We start from the raw sequence: 23,447 nt of genomic DNA, 5'->3' as shown, positions 1-23,447 counted from the left end.
CACAATTTAGTTCACGTTGGAAGCACAGGCTACTACAGCTAGAAGCAAAGATTTGGCCAAGAAAAAGTTTGAAAAAACCAATCAACATGGAATTTAGGGTCTGTTCGTATCCACTCCACTCCGGCAAATCCTTAGCTCCACTCCCAACTCCTAGGTTGCTGGCTCCCCACTACAAATCAGGAGCAGACAACCTGTTCGGCAACTAACTCCAGCTCCTAGGTTACTGGCTCCCCACAATACATGAGCTTGTTTTCACACTGCTCAATACGTGAGTGTGTTCACTTGTTGTGGCAAGGATTCAACATAGTTCACAAAATTGCACAAATATGCTGAGTTTATTGACAATAATACTGAAATTTGCAAATTTCGCACATAATTTCTTTGTGCAAAATTTGACACATAATGAATTTTGGCACACAAGAACACTTCAGCATGAGTTCGCTGAAATTACAGGATTTCAGCTACATAAACAAATGCTAGGAATTTTTTTTCAGATGACAAACACGAACAAAAGCTGCATAAACACATGTATTTTGTAGATACCAATCTAGTTCTAGTGAAGGTTCTCCAGAAACATTTTTCAACACATGAAAATCTTTATGCAAAGCTGGTGATTGCTTGAATAGAACCAAAAATATGTATACTCTGCTTCTAGTATGGGGTAGAAAATAGTGTAACAGGTGGGGCCAATATCCCACTGTTTCTAGTATGTAAAGTTATCTAATATTTAGCAGTACCAATGAATAGTCCAACAACATGCGGCCCAAGTATTTGCACTTCCTAAACTGAGACATTTTGTCATTGTTTATCTAAAACATTCTGCAAGAAAATTATACATTAATTGCAAGCATTACAATTTAACACATATCGATGAACAATCATCAATCATGCTCCTAGTTACATACCAGCAAATACCATGGTGAAAAAGAATCAGCACAGCTACTGTAGTACAAACAAATAATAATTTCTTAAGCAATCTCAATACTAAAATATTTCAAACACAAGTACTATTGACTCAACTGCACTACCTAGAGTTTATGAGCATCGGAGCAGATATCATATCACATTCTCTCGCTAAAATTAAAATGATAGTTACAGGTTATAGGCAGAGAAGGGGTTCACTAGCTAGTTCACTCCATCCATGTCAATCAAGGCAAATAATCAGCAATATGTTCTCTCTGTTCTTCTCTTCTGCTCATCCCCATTCTCTACTATTTCTATGATTAATCCGTGAGACCCAAATCAGGGCCTAACACTACTTTGACTACTAATCCTTGCTGGGATTATTGACATGTAGAACTAATACTAACTGGAATCAATAATCAGGAATCAAGAACGCCTAGAACTAATCAGCAATATGAATCAACGAGCTAGCTAGTTCACTACCTCCATCTCAAGGCAAATAAAAGAAACAGAGGCAATACATACATATATGTTTACAACATCCATGATAATCATGCAGTGTGTATTTGTTATCTCTGAAGAAAAGGAAACTCTATCTGTCTATATGCTCACTGTCGCTCATCCCCTTTCTCTACCAACTCCCCTAATTCATCCCCTTCCTCTCAATTTCCTCACATAATCCTTGCAGGAATTATAGACATGTAGTACTACAGTACTGCTTACTGGAATCAAGAACCAGGAATCAACAACACGTGGAACTATTCAGGAATATGAATCAAGAAAAGTTGTTGCCGTGCAGAAAAGCTGCCTTGGATGATGAGGGGGGGCGAGGAGATGGCGAGGTCGCTGGGGCATGGATTGGGCCGGAGGGGTGCCGGGGAGCCGCGGCGGCGGGCGGTGGCGCAGCGCTAGGGCTCCATCGCCAGGGGAGGACAGGGGAGTCGCTGCACGGGGGAGAGAGAAAAGGATCGAGTGAAGCGGTAATTTCTGCGGGGAGCGGCACGCGGAGTTCGGTTTTGGCGACTCTGCGAAATTGAACTACGGGTTTCTCCGCTCCGCTCTTCCTCCTCCGCGGAGTCGTAGCGTTCGGGAGCGGAGTCAATCCGAACAGGCCCTTAGTCTTGGAGATGTCGACGCGGAAGACAAAATGGTGAAAACGATTTGTGATTAAAGCAAACAGTTCAGAATCATTTTGATAAAAAGCAAATCTTATATGAAAAAAAGAAGCAAAAACAGTCTATGCATCAGCTTCGGCCCATGAACTTGCACAATATTTCGCGAGGCAATCTCGTTGTCGCTGCTAAGGCCCGTGGGAGAAAAATGATGAGGGGTTCTTTTTCTTTTTCTTTCTTTGCGAGGTTCATGATGAGGGGTTCGGTTTAGCGGTTGAACAGCTAAAATGTTTCGATGTTCTTCAACTCAATTACCGCACACGATTATTATGTACTTACACGGATGACGAGAATGCTCCAACGACGTGATGATAAGTACTACTACTATTTGTGCTTCCTGGAAATTTCAGTGCTTTTTCTTTCTTCTTACCACCAATCTTCCAAGGTTTCACCATCAGTCGGTGGTGGTTTATTCCAAATTCTCTGCTGGAGATTGGAAGATCAGACGCACACACCTTTTTTACTTGGACCCTGCAATCGGATTGACCTGGCGAGTTTTTTTTTTTTACAGTGCAGGCAGAGGCAGCGCAACAGCGCCACCGTAGATCAGTCAGTACCACGCGCGCCGCCGGCGACGACCAGCTTCTCCGCGGGGATGGCGGCTCCGGCAGGGCCCACGAGGTTGGCCTACTTTGATGACATGTGGGCCCTCCGCGCCCCCGCCACCATCCTCTCCCTCCATCAGGTTCTCCCCCCTCCCCTCTACAGAGTTTCAGAACCCTGGACCCTGACTAGGCTAGGCTCCGGGCGCCCGCAGGAGGAGGGCGGCCGGCGAGCCGTGGTGCTGGACGCCACCGTCTTCCACCCGCAGGGCGGCGGGCAGCCGGCCGACACGGGCGTCATCGTCTCCGCGGCCGGCGGCGCCAGGTTCCTCGTCGAGGACGTGCGCGTCAAGGATGGGGTGGTGAGCGCCCAGATCTCCACGAGCTTCTGATAAAGATTTATAAGAGTGCTTGTCATTTGATTTGAGGCTCAGCTGTGCTCTGCTGCTGTCGTGTAGGTCTTCCACTATGGCAGATTCGAGGATGCTGCTGGAGAGGAGCTCAGCCAAGGGCAGAGCGTCAGCTTGGAAATAGACGCGGAACGGCGCAAACTCAACTCCAGGTATGGAGATGTTCAGTGCTAGCAAATCCGACATGGAGGAACGTTGCGGCAGCCACGAATCGAATTCAGCACCATTTTTCGTTATGTGCTTGTCTTTCTCTGCATATTTTGTGACTGTCAGTTGTGCTGAACCTGCGATGCTTCAGGCTTCACTCTGCAGGACATTTGCTGGACAATTGCATGACCAACCTTGGCCTTAAGCTGGAACCTGGGAAAGGATATCATTTTGCTGATGGGTATGACCATATACAGGACTACCTATTTTCCGATTCTTCATTCTCTTGTTATCCGTAACGCTGATCGATTGACTCTGTGTCTAGTTTTCATGTAGGTTTTCTTTACTTGGTATAAGCACTACAGCTCATGCTAGTTTTCACTACTGTTTATTTTGGTTCCACTTGGATTATTTAGTACATTGTGGCTTTTGTTCGTTGCAGGCCTTTTGTTGAGTATAAAGGAGTTGTTCCAGCGGATAAATTGCAGGATAAGAAACTTGAGTTAGAAAAGGAGGCAAATGAACTGATTTCTAAAGGAGCCAAGGTATAAATAACCCAAGAAACCTTAGCGATAGGGTTTCATAATTTGCTGTGCTTAATTATTTACCATTGGTGCAGGTCTTAGTCTCTGTTTTCTCTTATGATGAGGCCGCTAAATTATGTGGAGGTGCTCTGCCTAGCTACATTTCAGAGGTTAGTTATGTTACTTCCATGGAGGTGCCCTTTTAGACGGATTTGTCTTGTATGAAATGCACACTCACCCAACGCCATGTATATTTTGATAACTTCTCATGTATAATATCCCATTGTAATTCCCTTTCAAAAATTACAGAAATACTCCCTCAGTTCCATAGTAGTTGTTTTGGACATCGACGTGACATCTAAAATGTAACTTTGACATCTGATTTCTATTGGAATCCATTTATGAAATCTCACAAAAACTCTATGTTGTGAAAGTACTCTTTAACAGATTTGTGCACGTGATTTTCATTTATCCAGTTCAAATAGTTAGAAAGATACTGGTTGTGGAAGTTCCGAATGTTTGACTTTCCTTAGGTGCAAACCGGTAATTATTAGGGGAGCAGAGGGAGCTGTTTATTAAGATGCATCTGTTTGATACTAGGAAAAAAATTCAGTGTGAATTTTTCATATTACATATGCAGAGTGTTATAATTCTACTGATTATGAAACAAATCAAGAAAACAACCATTTTCGGGAGTAGCTAAAATGTGCAATATTTGTCCTAATTTCTATGCCGTTTAAAAAACATCAATCCTGCTTTATTGATAGAGTTGATTAGAAAATGCCACCTTGCAGTTTTTGTGTTTCTCTAACTCGAACCCTTCCATGACCGCCTAATGTTTTTATTACAGGGTAGCACTCCCCGCATTGTGAAATTTGGTGACTATCCTGGCTGTCCTTGTGGAGGCACTCATGTAGCCGATATCGCAGACATCGGTAACCTAAAGGTAGATTCTGAGGCCTGTGCAAATTTCCAGAAACTTAACCACAACTCATGAAATCTACCCAGCAGAGAGACTAGATGAGTTGAGTGACATCTGCGAAGTTGAAATGATTTTATAACAAAACTCGAACATGTAGTCCTGCTGCTGATCATTAGGATCACAAAGATGATAGTTTTGGGCAATATTCATGAAAACTGGACGTCTGGAAAAGTTTAGTCGGCGCACTGATGCTGCTAGTCCATGTACTATCGACTATTACTTTGTTTAGCTGTGGTCTACATTGTTTCGTGCAAGTTTAGTGATTGTAGAGAGTAAAAGCAACATGCTTCTACTTGTGTTCCCAAAAACTCGTCTGCAACATGTCAATAGGTTGGGTTGGTTTTCTTGGGAGATCTCAAGGCCAGAATGACTGTCAATGATAGTGTGCACCATGTTAGCAAACTACGAAGTCCAACTCTGGTACTTTTTGATAAAATCCGGGCCATGCACACATACAGGTGGCATTGGCCGAAATGAGTAGTAAAATACTAAAATAATATGCTACATCAGCTTGTATACCACAAGTGTTTGGTTAGAGGAAGCAATAGTTTTGGGCTTTACAACAGATATATTGAACTAAAGCAACAGTTGCACCAAGATATAAGAGGAAGATAAACAAGAAATGCATTCAGTTATGATACTTTTTGGCTGATCGTTTCATTTTTCCCGCCCTTATGACAATTTGGAAGTTGATCTTATTATCTGCTATACTTCAGGTCACAAATATACGAGTCAAGAAAGGTGTGACTAAAGTTTCCTACAGCATCAGCCCATAGTTTTTCTGGGCAACTCTCACACCTACAATTTAGCAGAGGTCAAAGGATAATTATCCAGAGAATCAGAAGGCCGGCTGCATTGGTCTCCTCATAAATTCTATTTTGTGTGACGACACTAAATATATGGAGGGCAAAATAGATAATTACATCTGATATTTCCTCCTAGTGCCACTGTATATGCCCATGTGCAGATCAGATGATCAGGGTATCATGCCCCCTGCTTATTCGTTGAGTTATATGCCCCGACTCTTCATTGTGTTGTCTGTCCTTTACCATTATCTAGTTGTATGTGATGTCTTGTTATAATATACCCCCTCTGTAAAGTAATGTAGGATGTAATGGAACAGAGGGAGTACTGTATAAGACATATTTGATTATTATGATTAAAATAGTGTTCCCAAATAAATAAAAGGAAAGTATGAGATGTTTAGTTTGAAATTTTGATCTGGCATATATTGTAACGCTTGATTGTCCACAACAAGTGCCTAAAGAACAATCTATAGCCAAGACTCGGGGCCAAAGAGGGCCCCAGCACATAACTGTTGTGCAATTTTCAAAGTGCAGCTTTTGAGCTCCGTCTCAAATCATTTGCCAAGCATCTCCAAGGCGATAAATAACACAAGCGCACCATTTAAAAAAAATTGTTGTTCACGTTCATAATTGACAATAATGGCAATTCCAACAATGCAGAAACCAATAACGTGTTTGTGTTCATGACATTTGCAGTTTGAACTTGTCAACTCAACACAAGGATGAATAAGAGAAGTGCATAATAAGAAGTTGAGAGGCATTACATATATAAAAGAAATATTGTCATGTTTGCACAAAAGAAAAGATGGGAAAATCTACCATGGGAGCATCAAACTGACCAACCTTTTCTACAAAGCATGCAAGAGCTTTCAAAGGGATCAGCCATGGACAGGGTCTGATTATCATGGAAACATATAGCAATTCTACGGTTAAAATCAGATCTAAAATCAAACTGAGCATTCTGAGAAGCCCTACAGTCAAACTGCAGACGCCTGTACTGATCAGCTCTCCATTCCTCTGTGCATACATCATTGACACCACATTTCATCAACTCGAGTGCTTTAGCATGCAGAACAAAGAACTTGGCAAAGTTAACATCTGTTTCTTTGCCCACGTAGCACTGCAACACTATTTCTCTGAGATGGTCAAGGCATTCAATAGGATCTTGTGGGTCAAGCTGATACGCATTTTCCATGGCCGACTGCGGAGATGTCTGAAAAGAGTATAAAACGATTTACAAAGTTAATACCTAGTAGGCCGGAATTTAAGAAACTTTTACATGTCAAAGTGCGACAAGTATTCACAGGGCACTACATGACCACGTGGAAAAGAAATTAATAATGCTAAAAAAGGCACCAAAGAAGAAAATCACCGTGATATACAACTTCTGCAAGCATGGAAAGAATTTGAGGAAGACAACGACTGAATTGAGATTAGGGCCACAAGATGTGAGATGTAAAGCCTTCACACTGCGCATCGGCATTTTCAAGTTGTCAGCAACCATTTCCTGATAAGAGAAACAACATAAAAGATCAGTGTAATGCTGCGGCGACGAACGTCAGTTTTGAGATAGGCGGGCAGACACTGCTACGGTGCTAGTACCTGAGAAACTGTGGACGGTAGCCTGAATCTAGAGAAGTCGTCTACCAATGAGCCCAAGATCTCCAGCTTCGGTGCCGAGATTACCGTGATGTACGGCGTGGTGAAAGGCCAGTCGGCTCCGATCAATCTTTCCAGCCGCGGGGCATTCTCCACGACTATCCCCTTGGTGTAGTATCGATCACAGACGGCGACGCTTCGAAGTGTCGGCGAGTTGATCCGAAGGCGGTCGATTCCGCCGCAACCTTCAAGCAGCAGGCCCTCGAGGACAGGGCAACCGGCGAGCAGGCCATGGAGGGCGCGCTCCCGCATGTAAATGGAGACCAGGGCGAGCTGGTTCAGCCGCGGGAAACTAAACGCCGGCGCATCCACGACGTCCAGCGCGCCGGGCAACGAGCAGCTGACGAACCTGGCCACGCGGAGGCCCGGCGCGAAGCGGAGCGTGGTCAGCGGCAGCGGATCGGAGTACCTGGGCGCATCGATGTCGATCTCCTGGAGCTTGTCGAGGGCCGGGGACCGCAGCCACGCGCCGAGGTCGGGGTCGCCGATGCTCTCGATGCGGAGGCGGCGCACCGGGCCCTGGTGCTCCGAGAGGATCTTGGAGACGGCCCCGGCGCGGTCGGGGCAGTCCCTGGGGCCGGGGATGTGGCGGTCGTCGAGGTCGAGGGGCGAGGAGCGCCAGAGGTGGCGCCAGCGGCGGGAGAGGGCGCCGGTGCGCGCGGCGGCAGCGGCATCGGTGGGGAGGAAGGAGATGACGGCGCCGAGGATCTCGTCGGGTAGGAGGCTGATCCGGTCGACACCGGGAGATATCGTCTTCTTGGCTCCGCTAGGGTGAGCCGCCGAAGCCGCCGCCATGGCCACCGCGCAGAGCAGGCGGAACGGTGGAGGGTTTGGGTTTGGGGGACTGCAGAGTGCGGATGCGCACTGTGCAGTAAATAGGGGCTCAGAAATAGATATTCGGACGTTAGGTGTTCTTCTTTTGATTTTGTATAAGGGAATGGCCTGGTTTTTGAATTTGGGTCAGTCGACCATTTTTGAACGCCATACACATCCAACAACACCTGGCCTTTCTTCTTCCTCTAGCTTTTCTCCCTCTCCACCGCCAGCCGAATCGCTTGCGATCACCATCAGCGGCTGGCGGCGCTCCCTCGCAGCCCCGTCCTCCTCGGAACCGCCTCCCACCGCCGGTCTAACTACCGCCCCCGGCCATCCCTCTAGCCCCGCCTTACATTTGAGTTTTTCTCCGGCAAAGTGCACCACCGTCGTCCTGCCGCCCCCCCCCCCCCCCCCCCCCCCCCCCCCCCCCCCCCCCTTCCCCCCCCCCCCCCTTCTCTAAGATAGATGGTGGGGCAGCCTGCCAACGAGCTCCTTCCTTCTCCTTCTTCCCCTCCGGACTTCCTTCGGCGAATTTCTCCGGCCATGTCAAAATCGAATGACCCATTAACTAATGTCAGTCGATTGACGTTTCGCTAATGGGTTAGCGTAAACACAGTCGGAAGATTTGGTCATTTGCCCCTCTTTACTTGGTGTAATTAGACTATACTAATTGCCGTTTACATTTTCTTATCTTTCTTATTTTTTGTACAGCTTTACAATAAATGAATGCATTTTCTTATATTTTGTACAGATTTACAATAGAGGTGGGTACAACTATGGGTTACAATGCTCCAGCTGAGACTTACGGGCCATTTATACAATTACACAAATGAATGAAATGTGCGTTGCGTTTTTACAACAACGAGAAGGTGGTTAACAACGTACATATATCTAATTAGACCTTGGGTAAATATGAACACGGCTACCTAGCTAGCTAGCTAGCTAGAATGGTTATTTGTACATTTCCATTTCCATCTACAAATTAATGAATGCAAATTTGTATGGAAGCAATTAGTCGACGGATCATCTCACGATGGCCCTGGAGTGCCTAAGGACCATGCTGAACGGCGGCGTCGTCATCGGCCGTCGCACTCTCCGAGCACCACCGCTAGTCGTGGCCGTCGCCGCTCCCCTCGCTGCCGCCACCACCTTCCCCGTGCTGTCCCTCTTGCACGACGACCTCCCGTTCACCTTCAGAACCGCGGCGGCAGGAGGAGGACGAGGAGGAGTCGCGGGCGCCGTCGTGGTAGAAGACGTCGCGGCCCTGCGCCTGGTGACGGCGCCGTCGTCGGCGCCGGGGAGCACGCCGGCGGGGAGGTTGGACTCGAGCATGAGCACGGCGGCGCAGTGCTTGAGCACCTCGAGGTTCATGCGCACGTCGTCGAGGCTGCGGTGCGTCTGCTTCCCGATCCCGAAGTAGGCCGCCAGGGTGGCCATCTTGAGGTCCCCGGCGCGGCGTCCGAACCCCTGTGCGAGCACGCTGAGGGAGTCGACGACGGCCACGGGCTCCGGCGCGGCGCGGCCGGCCGCCGCGAAGGCCTCGCGGACGCGGTGGCAGTCGAAGCGCCGGATGTTGTGGCCCGCCCAGACGCGGCCGTCGAGGAGCGCGAAGATGTCGTCGGCCACGTCGGCGAAGGGCGGCGCGGCGCGGAACGCGGCGGAGAGGGATGGGTCGCCCGAGAAGCGCCTGGAGACGGCGGAGGGGTCCCCCGGGCGGATGAGGGTGGAGTAGCTGGCGAGCTCGACGAGGCGGCGCGGGCAAACGAGGATGGCCCCGAACTCCAGCAGCCACCACTGACCGGACGAGTCGGAGGGGGACGGCGCCGCCGCCGTCTCCACGTCGAAGAACACCATCTCCTCCTTGGCGGCCTCCGTCGCCATTAGCTAGCTACGTACGTGTGGTGGTTTCTTCTTCTTGGCTGGCTTTGGTGGACCGTGGTTGGTTTCTTGGCGAAGGAACGAACGATCTCTTGCGTCGTGAGCTTCCTTATTAATTTGTGGGTTGTGACAGTGATTCGTGTATATAGGATTTGGCAAATGGTCCATGGACGAGGGGGGCGGCCGGAGGAGAATATTTGTTGCTTGGTTTGGACGGCGGCGTAGGGTTTCGTTTGGATGGAGAAGACTCGACGGGAGGAGCAAAGCAAGGAGGCGAGTCTTCCAATGGTGCAAGCAAAGCCACTCGATCGAGCTCCTCTCCTTCTGAGGAAGAAAATGAAGGCTACCTCGAGATCACAACGACTCGATGAGAGGAGCACGGGAGATTCGGGATGCGTGCATGGCGGCGGCGGCAGATAGCTTGCACGTATGGATGGGATGGGAGATTCCAAGTTTCACAAGCATGCAACTAGGAATGAGCAAGTCTCTTTTCTTTTTCATCAAGCTAGCTTTTGTTGGAGCTAGCAACACCTACGGCACTAACCATCTGCCGGTTACGTCCTCGACCGGGTTCTCCACCGCTAGCCCTCTCCCTCGCCGTTGCTGGAGGAGTCCGCCGCCGGTCGAAACCCATGAGTATGTGCATGAAAAGTTGTTGTCGTCAGTAGAATGAAGCAACAACGACTAGCCTTTGACCATTTCAAACACCACGTGTGTAGCCCTACGTACTTTAACTAAGTTTGCGGGAGTGCGTGCGGACTAGTCGTACCGAGAGCCGGAGCCAGAGCCAGGGCCAGCATGAAGGCTGGTCATAGTGGGGAGTAACATACAATATACTAGTATCATGCATATGATATTAGTGTATGATACTATATCCATAGTGCATAGTATCATAAAGTAGTATCATAAATGGTCTTATTTATTGCCATGCATGACATATAGTGGCATAACATTTCTTATGTTACGGTATCTACCTATGTTACTATGACCCTCTCTCTCTTCTTTAATTTCCTGCTACGCTAAGCATGTTTGCGAGTCCCAAGTACTAGTTATGTTACCCCCACTATGGCCAGCCTGAAGAAGATTACTGCACACAAACTAGCACCTGCTTAATTACCATCATGCATCGATCCGGTTACTAATATGAATACTTACTGTTGATTATAGATGCCATGACGGCACTTTAGCTTGCTCTCTCTTGGCGTGCATGCATGGGTCACCGTTGGCCGCACGAACCAGCCAACAAGCAGCAGTAAATCTTCCTCCCACGTTTGGAATATCAACCCCGACACCAGAATTGAATTGTTTGAAATACCTATGAACCACTCTCTCCGTATCAAAAGATAAGACGTTTTTTGACACTGAAGGGAGTATCATAGATACATGTGTTGAGCGAGACTATCATATATATATTTGTTGTACCTACGAATATTTGAGGCTGAAATATTGTTTGCAAATATTGTTGTGTAACCATTTTGTGTTGTTGTGATTCATTTCTAGAATATTTGTTATCTTTACTGCTGTATATTCATTTAATTATAGTCACATGTGAGCAGATTTCCTTTTTCAGTCATGTGAAACACAAGGTATAATCTTCATGGTAACGTGGCTATGCAATTCCAAAGTTCTCATCCAAACAAGATTTGGTGTTGAAACCTCGTGGCCATTTCGATGGTCAATTCAGTGAACAAGCAAGCAAGCGAATTCGTATTTGTGCTTTTTCAGTGTTCTCACCGAATTGAAATTCTAATCCAACTCAATGCGGAGCTTTCCAATGCGGGCATACAAACAAAGCATTAGGGGAAACAAGAACCCTTAGAATGCCAAGCAAACATGCCTTAAAACTTAATTCCGGTTTCATTGCTGTTCCATGAGTTCCATCAGCTCATGGTGCTGGAAAAGCAAGCCTTGGCAAAACAATACAACAAAAACTTGCTAGCGGTTTTCCTCCAACTCCTTAATGCCTCGACTAACAATGATGGAAAAGCTTGAAATCCACTGCCACTGTCGCCAGAGCATATTGTTGCCACCATCGTCGCCTCAAATGTTGGCGGTCCGCCATCACCGTTGTGGGAGCATGCCATTTGCTCATCACAACCCTCCATCTCAGAGTCTTGTGCCATTTGTTCTAAGTCAATCTTGTAATTTTTGACCAAGATTACACAAAGAATATAACAACATATACACTACAGAATCAATATGTTCACATCCATGGGGAGTTCTATTGTCATTTCGTATTTATTTGTGGGATTATTTGAGTGCTACCAGCAGCAAATTCTAGTCTAAAAATAATAATTAAAAATCGGTATAGCAAATTCCAAATGAGAAAGCTAAATTCCTGCCGGCAGGATTTTAGTAACAAATCCGCACGCGCTGGATGCCGTCCATTATAAATCGTACGACCATCGTGCTCCAAAAGTAGAGTTCACTGATATTACAATTGTTTTGCCACCGCCTAGTCAAAGATAACGTTTCGCTGGCCTCCCCGCCTGTGCGACAACTGCTCCATGGTGGCGTCGTCATCCTCCCGCTCGCCGCACGCCCCATCTCCCGCCGCGCTCGGTGCGCCCACCGCCGGCGAGCAGCACCAGCAGAAGCGCCCCCTCGTCCACGTCCGGATCTGGCCATTCCCCGACACCCTGAACCCCTGCGCCGCCGGGTTCGCGCCCGCCGGCCTCCCCTAGTCCTGGAGTGCCGCCGCAGCGTCAGTTGCATCACGCCGAGGACGCGTGCAACCGCAGGTCTGATTTTTCCTCTTTGTAAGAATCTAGCACCCCAATCCTCTTGTCGTCAGTGGCGAGTAAGAAACCATGTGTGTTGCCCGACGAGCTGCTACTTGAAGCTGATGTAGTCGCATGGTTTGGCTGCTGCCATACCTAATTTTTTGTGCAAATACTAGGTACATGTAGTGCATACGGTTCAAAGTTGTAGGTCTGTACTTTACTACCATCAATGGGCATCGCAGGTGGTAGAAACACTCGTCGGAAAGAGAAAAGAAAACTGCACAACCTGATGGCTGCGTGAGACTTTGTCTACAAGGAAGAAGACATAAATATAGCACTATACATGATCCAGCCGACTACCTGCACGCGAGTACGTGACTTGCCACCTCTTTCATGATTCCAAAATCCTGGAAAACCTTGTGATTGTGATCGTTTGAGGACAGTGGTCAATAACCACCAAGGCGAGGCCACAAAAGATGTGCAAATCACTGTCAGCTCATCCTGTGATGCATGCGACTTCTAGGAATTGGGATTGATCCATTCTTTGCTTCGTCTCTCTCTACATTTTCCTCTCTTAATTAATTATGCAAATTTTTCTCTTGGTGGATGCCACGTGAAATGAAGCCAGCACTATGCATGGTGGCAGGAGTCTCTGCAAATTACTTGCTTTATTGTTCTGCATTTGGAATAATTAGTAGCTGAATTTGTGGAGTTTTTCCCATTTCAAATGTTATAGACAGCTAGAAAGACAGTCCATTGTATAAGCTGTCTATACCCCCACCTCTCGATAACTTCTGTACAAATAACATGATAATTTATGCACACCGTAGCAGATAACATGTGTACAACCCATCGACAACTTATTGCCCCCCACCCCAATAACTTTTGTGCAAATTGCATCATAATTTTTGTGCACACCGGAGCTAATAACCTATGTACGTACCGCAAACCTGATAACTTAGGTACAAACATTACGATAACGTTTTCCTGGGTAAAAAGTTGTTGAATACACATACCCCGATAACTTCTGTGTAAAAGGGTGATAATAGACACACTACAAACCTGATAATTTAGGTACAAACACCGCAGTAAGTTTTCAATGAGAGGCGGGAGTTGTTGGAAAACATACCGCCGATAACTTTTGTGTAAAATGGCATTGGAACATACGTACCATGGACATGGTAACTTAGATACAAAAACTGCGAAAGTTTTTACTTGCGGAAAATATCTGTTGAATGCGCATCCCTAATAACTTATGTATAAGTAGGATGGTAATAGACACACTGCAGACATGATAACTTAGGTACTAAAATCGCGGCAATTTTGAACACCAAGTGGGGGTGGCACCGCCAAGGCAAAGGGCGGCGACAACTTATGTGCCTCGGTGCTGATAACTTTGACGAGGGGGTGATAAAATGTACCCACGACAACTTTAATGTTAATAGCACGGTAACTCACTTGTCGCAAACCTGATAACTTTTGTACCCCGGTCCTGGTAACTTTGCCGCCGGTGGGGGGGGGGGCACGGGGTTTGATGAAATATACCACCGTGAACTTTTGTGTGAATGGCATGGTAACTCACACGTCGCACACCTGATAATTTATGTGTCCCGGTCCTGATAACTTTGGCATGGGGTGTGTGTGGGGGGGGGGGGGGGGGGGGGGGGGGGGGGGGGGGGGGGTTGAGTGATGAAATATCCCCTGACAACTTTTATGTGAATAGCATGGTAACTCACATATCACAGACCTGATAACTTGTGTACCTCAGTCCTGATAACTTTGGCATGGGGGAGGGGTTGATGAAATATCCACTCGTTAACTTTTGTGTGAATAACATGATAACTCACACATCTCAGACATGATAACTTATGTGTCTCTGTTCTGATAACTTTGGCGAGGGAGTTGTTTAATAACATACCCCGACAACTTTCGTGTAATTCTTTTGGTACTATATGCATCGTATACATGATAACACATGCACAATCACCGCGGTAACTTTAACTCGAGCTGATAAGAAGGTTAGAAGGTTTATGCCTCGGTAATATCTGTTTAAACAAAGTGGTAACATATATAGCACATGTGTGATAAATTACTTAGCCCAGAACTGGTAACTTTTGATCCGAAATAAAAGTCGTCGGAACTATCAACATAGGATCTAGTTTCGATGTTCTCTTCGCAACGTGTTTTTTACGTGAAAACGGTTTTTTGATCGGACCGAAGGTTTGAGCTACAAAATATTTTGAAGTTTGAAAATAAGGGGGAATCATGGATGACATCAACTTTTCGGTCTTCTAAATCATTTGCATAGGGGAGAATTGGAGGACCACTTTTTATGCCCCGGTAATTTTTATATAAATAAGATGATAAATTATGTATCATATACGTGGTAACTTACTTAGTCTGGGTATGGTAACTTTTGACCCGAAAGAAAAAGTCGCTGAAACATACCAACATGGGATCTAGTTTCGAAGGTCTCGCCGTGACGAATCTTTTTTGTGAAAACGGTTTTTCAATCAGAGCGACGGTTTGAGATACAAAACGTTTTGAATATATATTTTTAAATGGAATCTTTGATGACATCAGTTTTTTTGTTTTTTTGCATGCAACTAATATACAGCAGGAGGAGTCTATATACGCATGCGAGGGAGTTTGCACTGATGCATGATTAGTGAAGTCACGGAAGCGAGGTGGAGATGAAGATCGATTCGTGCGGATATATTGCTAATTTCCTGCCGTCCGGAGTCCAATTCCAAAACCTTATCCCAAAGCTGGTCGTCTTCTTCCCGCAGCCACCTCCCGCTGCTCTCCCCTTCATACTTCTCCACACCCCGCTCCCCCCTCTCACCCCACCCCGATGGCTCTCACGACGCACCCGCCGCTCCAGCTCCACGCGCGCCCTCCCGCCGTCGCCGCCGCCCACCGGCGCCGCGCGCTCCTCCCGCCGCGCCGCGCTCGCTCCTGCCGCTGCTGCGCCGGCGCCGACGCGGGTAAGGCGCAGGCGAGGCGGGCGTACCCGTACGACGAGATCGAGCCGAGGTGGCAGGCGCACTGGGAGGAGCGCCGCACGTTCCGCACCCCGGACATTGGCGACGGCCTCGACACCTCCAGGCCCAAGTGCTACATCCTCGACATGTTCCCCTACCCCAGGTACCAGCCCCTCTCCTCTCCGGCTCTCCCTATGGAATTCTTCATCGAATTGTTCGAGTCTGCTATGAATATGTGGGCTACCGCGCCACGGATTTGTGCTTGAGTTGTGTAATGTAAGAATAATGGATGGTTCTGCAGTTTCAGTTTCTCCACCAGTGCTCGAATTGTTAACAGTTTATCATGAATTTCTGTAGTGCTGTACTGTACTGGCCTTGCAATTGCATGCAGTAGGATACGAGGCTCTAGTTTAGTTTTCTCTAGAATAATACTAATATGGAAAGTATCCTCCTCTGTTGTGCCAAATATTATGCAGGAAGGCGTCAATGCTGAAATTTATTCTTCCCGGATGCATATAGTCGTCCTGAATTGAATCCTAGTCCTACCCTGAAAGTAGATACATGTTGTTCGTACCTCACATGATTTCGCAAATTGCCATGCAGTGGGGCTGGGTTGCATGTTGGGCACCCCCTTGGATACACGGCGACCGACATTCTGTCGAGATTCAAGCGTATGAAAGGCTTCAATGTCCTGCATCCGATGGGATGGGACGCGTTTGGTCTTCCTGCCGAGCAGTATGCTATCCAGGTCATTTAAAATCAATCTCCTCTAGGGTCTCTTTACATCGGGATTGTTATTTTTTGGTAACTTTGGTGTCCTGCTATGTTCTGAACGATGTAAATTGTCATAACTTTGTGTGCAGACGGGAACCCACCCCAAGACTACAACTGCACGCAACATTGACCGCTTCCGCACACAGGTAATGCCTTTAATTTATATATATACTTCATGGCTTCATGCTATGTTGCATCTTTTGCTTCTAAGGTCTAGTAGATATTACAAATTTACAGTAGCAAGTCAAGTGTGCTCTCACGCTTCATTTTTGGGCTGCCAATTAGATGTGCTTTGCACTTGCATTCCCAGTATACACAAAACAGAAAAATAGTTCTGCTACTAAGTAAGCTTCTGTAATTGAGCTACATTGCCAATATGGCAATATGTTTTAGCCAAACAAGATCTTGGTAATGGTCTAACCATGGATGCAACTGTTATAACTTATGACTGGCACAAGTTATCATAGATGAGACTTCCCCTAGATGCTTTGTAGGGTGCTTGTTTTGACTGATCAGTGCGAAACCATGGGTATTAGTTGTACCCCTGCCATACATGTTCCATGACTCATAGCCTGAAACTTTTTCATGTACCATTGAAGCAACGCCTGCTTTATATAAGTCCAGTTTACAATGAATGTACTCCTCTATTTCACGAACCATGGATAGAATGTTGGTATAAGAACGTGGTTGTTTCTGTGGAAACGAAAGTGAAAATGTTCTGTGTAGTACTTTGATTACTACTGGTTCATTAGGAGGATGCTTTCTTGTGTTGCAGCTTAAATCATTAGGTTTTTCATATGACTGGGATCGTGAAATCTCCACAACAGAACCAGCCTACTATAAATGGACGCAATGGATTTTTCTTCAACTACTGAAAAGAGGATTGGCTTACCAGGTCAGAGCTACTAGTGTCCTTTCTTACTGCATCGTTCGAGTTCCAAAGCCTATCATTTGACTTGACATGCTCTGTATTTACTTTGTTTCAACTGATCATCTACTTTGCACGATTCATTTTTAGGGTTCTGTTTTTATGTGCTTAGTGTTGTATCTGTGGTTTTCAATGATTTTTAGGCTGGCATTGCTATCTTACAATCAGGCTGAGGTACCGGTCAATTGGTGCCCTGCTCTTGGGACTGTTTTGGCGAATGAAGAAGTAATTGATGGTGTCAGTGAACGTGGTGGTTATCCTGTTATAAGAAAGGTAAGCTGTAGAAACTGTGTAACTCTTTCTGTTGCGGGTTTTGCTTATCCTTTTTTATCTATGTTCTGCCATGTCAATGAACCTGTTGCTCAGTACCTATCTGCTAAAAGGCATATTATCCACTTTATCTTTTGCTGTGTAGCCAATGCGCCAGTGGATGCTGAGGATAACATCTTATGCTGATCGACTTCTTGAAGATTTGGATGATCTCGATTGGCCTGAGAGCATAAAAGAAATGCAAAGAAATTGGATAGGGAGATCGGAAGGTGCTGAGCTTGAATTTTGTGCAGTTGACCAGGAAGGACATGATTTAGGCGCCAAATTGACAGTTTATACAACAAGGCCTGACACCATTTTTGGTGCAACGTGAGTATTCTGCCTTATTTTTTAATCTTTATCAGCTAGTACAGTTTCTAGATCCAGATGGACAATATTGAACTGGCTTTTGTTTTCTGCTGCAGATATCTTGTTGTAGCACCTGAGCATGTTTTGCTGCCGTCTCTAACATCTGAGGAACAACGTGCATATGTATGTTCTTTTTTGTTGTCTTGAGAACTTTAGCATCATTCAACGTCAATATGGACTAATTGGAAAAGCAGGTAGAGGAATACACAGAAGTTGCAGCAAGAAAGAGCGAACTTGAGAGAACTGAACTCCAGAAGGAAAAAACTGGAGTTTTCAGTGGTTCTTATGCTAAGAACCCAGCAACCGGGGAGATAATTCCAATTTGGGTGGCAGATTATGTCTTAGCAAGGTTTGTAAACTTATCTTTGTCTTCTGTGTCTTTTAGTGTTGTGTTTTGCATCATCATTGTCCTGTTGCATTCATCCTCTTAAGTAAAACTCAAATGCTGCAAAGTCTAGACTTCATTATAGTAGATAACCTAGTATTCTACATGTAATGAGTAAGCAGAATACACTACTTATTGCGACATTTGCTAGAGTTCAGCTGCCGAATCCACTTTGTCTACTTCAGTTTCCTTATTGTTGTCATTATCCACCTTTTCCCCATTTCAGAGTTGCTTTATTCAGATACACGTAAAGGGGCATGGTAGAATATTCAGCAAATTGGCCAATGAAGTTTGGGTTGTTATCTCTGCATATTTTACTAATAATGAGAAAAATGAAACCTAGTTTACACCTGTATTTACCTTTGCTCTTCCAAAGCTAACCTTAACAACCTTGCAGCTATGGCACTGGGGCTATCATGGCGGTGCCTGCACATGATTCCCGTGACCATGAATTTGCCTTGAAATATGAACTTCCAATCATTAAGGTTGTAAGTCCACCCAATGGCAATTGTGATTCCGAGGAGGCTTATGCAGATTATGGTATCATGATAAACTCATCCAGTTCTTCATCTGGGTTAAATATCAATGGTATGCTTTCGCAAGATGCTGCTTTAGAAGTTACTGCTTGGGTAGAGAGTAATGGATTTGGAAAGAAAAAGGTGCATTCTTTCCCCCACTTGATCCTACAGCAATGTCATGCACATGATTTTTCTGATGGACTAATTGAGCACACCTAATTACCAGGTAAACTACAAGCTTCGAGATTGGCTTTTTGCTAGACAACGTTATTGGGGCGAACCTTTCCCTGTTATTTACCTTGATGATACGAATGAAATGGTGCCTCTTACAGAAAACCAGTTGCCTTTAACTCTTCCTGAATTGGATGACTTCACTCCTACTGGTACTGGGGAGCCCCCTTTGACCAAAGCAGCAGATTGGGTATGTGTTCTCAACAATTTCTTGTGCAGAGAGTTTCTTATATCTCTATGTAATGCTAAGAACCCCCCCCCCCCCCCCCCCCCCCCCCCCCCTTCTGAAAATCTTCTCAAGTTGTTGCATGTCCATCAATCATATATTCATATTGGAACAAAGAGAAGAAACAGTGTGTGAAGGTTGGAAAAAAGGGAAAACTGCAGAGGCGAAAGAGTTAATCCCACTTCTATAATTTGTGAAGTTAAAAACATACATGAGGAAATCTATAAACCGCAAAGATGACACAGAGAAACACAATTTCTGAAAGCTGCATGTTACCTCCTTTAGTTGGACTGCTCTGCATCATTTATACATGTGTTTTTGAATGAGCAAACCGGAAAGAACTGGATAATGTTAGCATTATTTGCTTGATTTTTTAATACCATTTCAACTTGAGGGTCATGAGATCTAATGTAAGCTACTGCTCATTAGTAAATTGGCATGAAAATATGTATTGAGTTTCATTTAGTTTTGCCTATATATAGTATTAAAGTGTTTTGCCGCCTTTTCAGGTTAGAACCACCGATCTTTTAACTGGGAAGCCTGCAAGAAGAGAAACAAGCACCATGCCACAATGGGCCGGTTCATGCTGGTAAATTTTTTGACGTTGTAATTTCAGCAATTTTCACGGATTTAATACTCCATAAATACTTGTAGAAGTTCTGTTTTATGTTAGGAACCTTTTTGTGTTGTACACAATTTGTAATTTGCTCTGAAACAATATGTTTTTTTTAATATTGCAATTGCTCATCATTGTTCATTGATAGACTGCTGTGCCCTTGCTGTTAAGTGAGTCCTTTCTGTGTTTGCCAGTGACTTATAAACCCTTACCTTTTCCTATTTTTAAATGGTTATGCAGGTACTATTTGAGATTCATGGATCCAAAAAATTCCAGCACATTGGTTGACAAGGCTAAAGAAAGGTGCATCCTTCTTTCACAATTGATCTTCAGTAAGAGATGTGTGTGTAACTTCTTTTGTATATCATGCAGTTATTGGGGTCCAGTAGACATCTATGTCGGTGGTGCAGAACATTCTGTCTTGCATTTGCTGTATGCAAGATTTTGGCATAAGGTCCGATTCTTATTCGATACAAAAATTTCCCCTTCTACAAACCAATTGAAGGCTATGGGAAAGTTCCTGGTCTATCTCATGTGATGTATACTATGGGAAACATAGTTGAATTTGTTAATGCTGTTGGTATCAGCTTGTCACCTGCGTATTGTATGAGATTTTGTTAAAGGTGTGTTTGGTCTTTTGTACATGAAATCTAAAAACAACCTGAGAGGCCTGAATCTGTATGTGCCCAACTAACATAATAACATTGCACAGTGGAATTTCAGCTCTTGTTAGCCGGATTCAGCTCTTAGGATATTCAGGGACCAATGATTACTCTTTCTGGTTCACTATGCCTTTTCTCCCTGCTTGTATATCACGTAGGCCTGTAGTACACAAATCTAGTAATATCTTTTGGCTGTATGTTTCTTTAACCAAATGATCTCTCTACTTCTCTAGGTTCTGTATGATATTGGTGTGGTCTCCACTAAAGAGCCCTTCAAGTGCCTGATAAATCAAGGATTAATACTGGGAGAAGTAGGTGGAGCCATTTTCTTTAAGGCATTCTACATCTTTGTCATGCATTTTTCCGTTCCTAAGTAAGGGTGTCGTAACAGGTTGAGTATACTGCATATAGAGACAACGAAGGCAAATGGGTTTCTGCAGACTCAGATTCAAGTCTGAGTGATTGCATCCAAGAAAAAGTACCAGCAGATAAGGTGTGTTGTGATCCTCTATATTCATTTGGGTATACAAGTTTGGAGATTGACACTTGCTTGCTTCTATGTTCTTAAGATCACAAAAGTTGGAGATCATTATGTGCTGAAGGATGATCCAAAGATACGTCTAAATGCCCGCGCATACAAAATGAGTAAAAGTCGAGGAAATGTCATCAACCCCGATGACGTGGTTTCAGAATATGGTGCCGATTCTCTCCGCTTATATGAGATGTTCATGGGACCGTTGAGGTACATTTCTTTTACAAAAGAAAGCTGCATTAAATTTTACAGATGAAATAGAACCATTTTCAGTAAGTTAACAGAAAATTTGATACATACAGAGATTCAAAAACATGGAGCACTGGTGGAATTGAAGGTGTGCATCGGTTTCTAGGTAGGACTTGGAGACTCGTGGTTGGCGCACCATTACCAGATGGATCATATAAAGATGGAACTATGGCCATTGATGTCGAACCAACCTTTGAGCAGCTCCGTGTTCTTCACAAATGCATTGCAAGGGTAGGTCACACAGTCACAGTTGTCACAAGGGTGAAATATCATTTTTTGCACTTATGCTCTCTGAAATGAAAACCATGCAACTTGTTTGGTTTATTAGAGTTGCCTGTCTGGTTGGGGAACTTCTACCATGTTTCAGCTAACAAGTAAAACATAACAGAGGTGTTTGGTTTGCTCTGGAGACAGAATTTATAAACTCATTCCACAAACCATACTGCCTTCTGTTTGAAATATTTCAAAACTTATGATGATTGCAGTATGGAGGCGGCCAAATGGGACGAAACCTTACTACCTTAATTGCATATTGATCTTTTTTCCTCAAGTTGTGTTGTTGTGATGATTACTTCTTCACTCCTGGATAACATCTATTATTCTGTTTGTAGGTTTCAGAGGAGATTCAGGAAACAAGGTTTAACACTGCAATTTCTGCAATGATGGAGTTTGTGAATGCCGCATACAAGGTAAATTCAGACATGCTGTGCATGCCCCCTTGAAGGATTAAGTTGCCAGCGTTCATAGTACACATCATTTTTGCTAGTCCCAAAGATGGCAGAACAGAGTTTTTCTGTTGCATCAGTTATGTGCCAAAACACGAAGTTATTGAAATCTGTGCAAGCTTTTTATGCAGATTGCTGTCACGAGCAACTGTGCACAAGTGCATATTTTCCGAGAAAACGCAAAGGACCTTTGTGTTTCATTTCATATTCACTTTAATGCATGCAGTATTTCTTCGTTAATGCATTCAGGTCACACTTTGGTAAAGTATTGGTAGGCACAGAATCTCTCGTAAAGCTGGCATTAGTAATTTCCATAGTTTTTTTTATGCCAGAATATTCAATTTTAACGTAAATGGAACTAGAGGTTGCTTGGTTTAACACCCAACCGTGTAGCTTCTAGTAAACATGCTTTTTAGCTTATCTGGTTGTACAACCACATAAGTTCTAGAAGAATCTGATGTGATGTTCACTTTATTTACAGTGGGACACTCAACCGAAATTTGTTATAGACTCCTTTGTTCTGTTGCTAGCACCTTTTGCACCACACTTGGCCGAGGAGCTTTGGTTTCGTCTTGGACACTCACAATCATTGGCCCATGAACAGTTTCCAGAGGTAAACTCAAACCTGTCCTGCTTTCCTTTGGTACCAAGCGAGCATACATTGCTGATGCATTTAAGATGAAGATTATTAGATTTACTGCTTTGATTTTAATAGTTATTAGGTGGGATAATTATACCTTTTTTAGGAATAATAATTGTACATTTAAATAAACAAGATTTCATAAATGTTAGATAGCAGTTACTAACAAATTACCTTAGTCAAGATAATAAGGGTATCTTTTGGATCGCTAGTCTGGTATATGTCTATGGATTGAAATTTCACGTCAATGAACTTTTTTTAACTTTAGCATAAAGTATTTTGATCTCTTTCTATTCTGTGCAGGCAAAGAATGAGTATTTGAAGGAATCAGAGATTGTGCTCCCCGTGCAAATCAATGGGAAGACCAGGGGTACAATTCTTGTTGACAGGGAGTGTTCCGAGGATGATGTGTTCCAAATAGCAGCCTCAGACGAGAGACTCTCCAAATATTTGGACGGGAAGACCATCAGGAAGAGAATTTATGTGCCTGGAAGGATCTTGAATGTAATACTAGATCAACAAAAGGCAAGGAGGTGATTATTGCTCTGGGTTTTTCCATCGATCTTCCCCCAGAGTCCTGGCAGAGTAGTTGATAGAGTCTCGAGATCTGTAAATTTCCATTCTTTTGTAGTAACATTTTCTGCTAGTGGTATGCATCTTTTGTGATACTCCTATGTTTAACATTATAAGTTTATGATGGCCTCTCTTTGAATATATTTTCCACTTAAGATCTGTAG

General features: G+C 44.6%; 4 protein-coding genes across 4 annotated transcripts; 2 read left to right on the top strand and 2 right to left on the bottom strand.

Annotated features, from left to right (window-relative positions):
- Nucleotides 1-2,484: 2,484 nt before the first annotated feature.
- On the top strand, nt 2,485-5,894 carry LOC125542355 (alanine--tRNA ligase). The gene is made up of 8 exons (XM_048705361.1): nt 2,485-2,760; nt 2,833-2,979; nt 3,076-3,179; nt 3,326-3,415; nt 3,617-3,719; nt 3,794-3,868; nt 4,549-4,644; nt 5,397-5,894. Exons 1-8 carry the CDS (start codon nt 2,671-2,673, stop codon nt 5,454-5,456), a joined length of 765 nt encoding a protein of 254 aa, XP_048561318.1. The 5' UTR covers nt 2,485-2,670; the 3' UTR covers nt 5,457-5,894.
- Nucleotides 5,895-6,226: 332 nt separating this feature from the next.
- On the bottom strand, nt 6,227-7,964 carry LOC125547592 (putative F-box/LRR-repeat protein At5g02700). Its single transcript, XM_048711413.1, has 3 exons — nt 7,089-7,964; nt 6,859-6,993; nt 6,227-6,699 (listed from the first exon to the last, which is right to left on the bottom strand). Exons 1-3 carry the CDS (start codon nt 7,938-7,940, stop codon nt 6,316-6,318), a joined length of 1,371 nt encoding a protein of 456 aa, XP_048567370.1. The 5' UTR covers nt 7,941-7,964; the 3' UTR covers nt 6,227-6,315.
- Nucleotides 7,965-8,668: 704 nt separating this feature from the next.
- On the bottom strand, nt 8,669-10,105 carry LOC125547591 (protein NEN4-like). Its single transcript, XM_048711412.1, has one exon. It carries the CDS (start codon nt 9,840-9,842, stop codon nt 8,985-8,987), a length of 858 nt encoding a protein of 285 aa, XP_048567369.1. The 5' UTR covers nt 9,843-10,105; the 3' UTR covers nt 8,669-8,984.
- Nucleotides 10,106-15,316: 5,211 nt separating this feature from the next.
- On the top strand, nt 15,317-23,442 carry LOC125542353 (leucine--tRNA ligase, chloroplastic/mitochondrial). The gene is made up of 20 exons (XM_048705358.1): nt 15,317-15,709; nt 16,150-16,294; nt 16,410-16,466; nt 17,096-17,215; nt 17,417-17,521; nt 17,664-17,887; nt 17,983-18,049; nt 18,121-18,275; nt 18,709-18,970; nt 19,056-19,250; nt 19,796-19,875; nt 20,143-20,205; nt 20,275-20,356; nt 20,798-20,875; nt 20,956-21,057; nt 21,134-21,306; nt 21,399-21,576; nt 21,957-22,034; nt 22,552-22,683; nt 23,014-23,442. Exons 1-20 carry the CDS (start codon nt 15,417-15,419, stop codon nt 23,245-23,247), a joined length of 2,823 nt encoding a protein of 940 aa, XP_048561315.1. The 5' UTR covers nt 15,317-15,416; the 3' UTR covers nt 23,248-23,442.
- Nucleotides 23,443-23,447: the final 5 nt, after the last annotated feature.

The sequence above is a fragment of the Triticum urartu genome, chromosome 3, assembly GCF_003073215.2.
Source record: "Triticum urartu cultivar G1812 chromosome 3, Tu2.1, whole genome shotgun sequence".
NCBI lineage: Eukaryota > Viridiplantae > Streptophyta > Magnoliopsida > Poales > Poaceae > Triticum > Triticum urartu.
The sequence above is the reverse complement of the archived record's forward strand: the minus strand, read 5'-3'. Positions and strand labels throughout refer to the sequence as shown.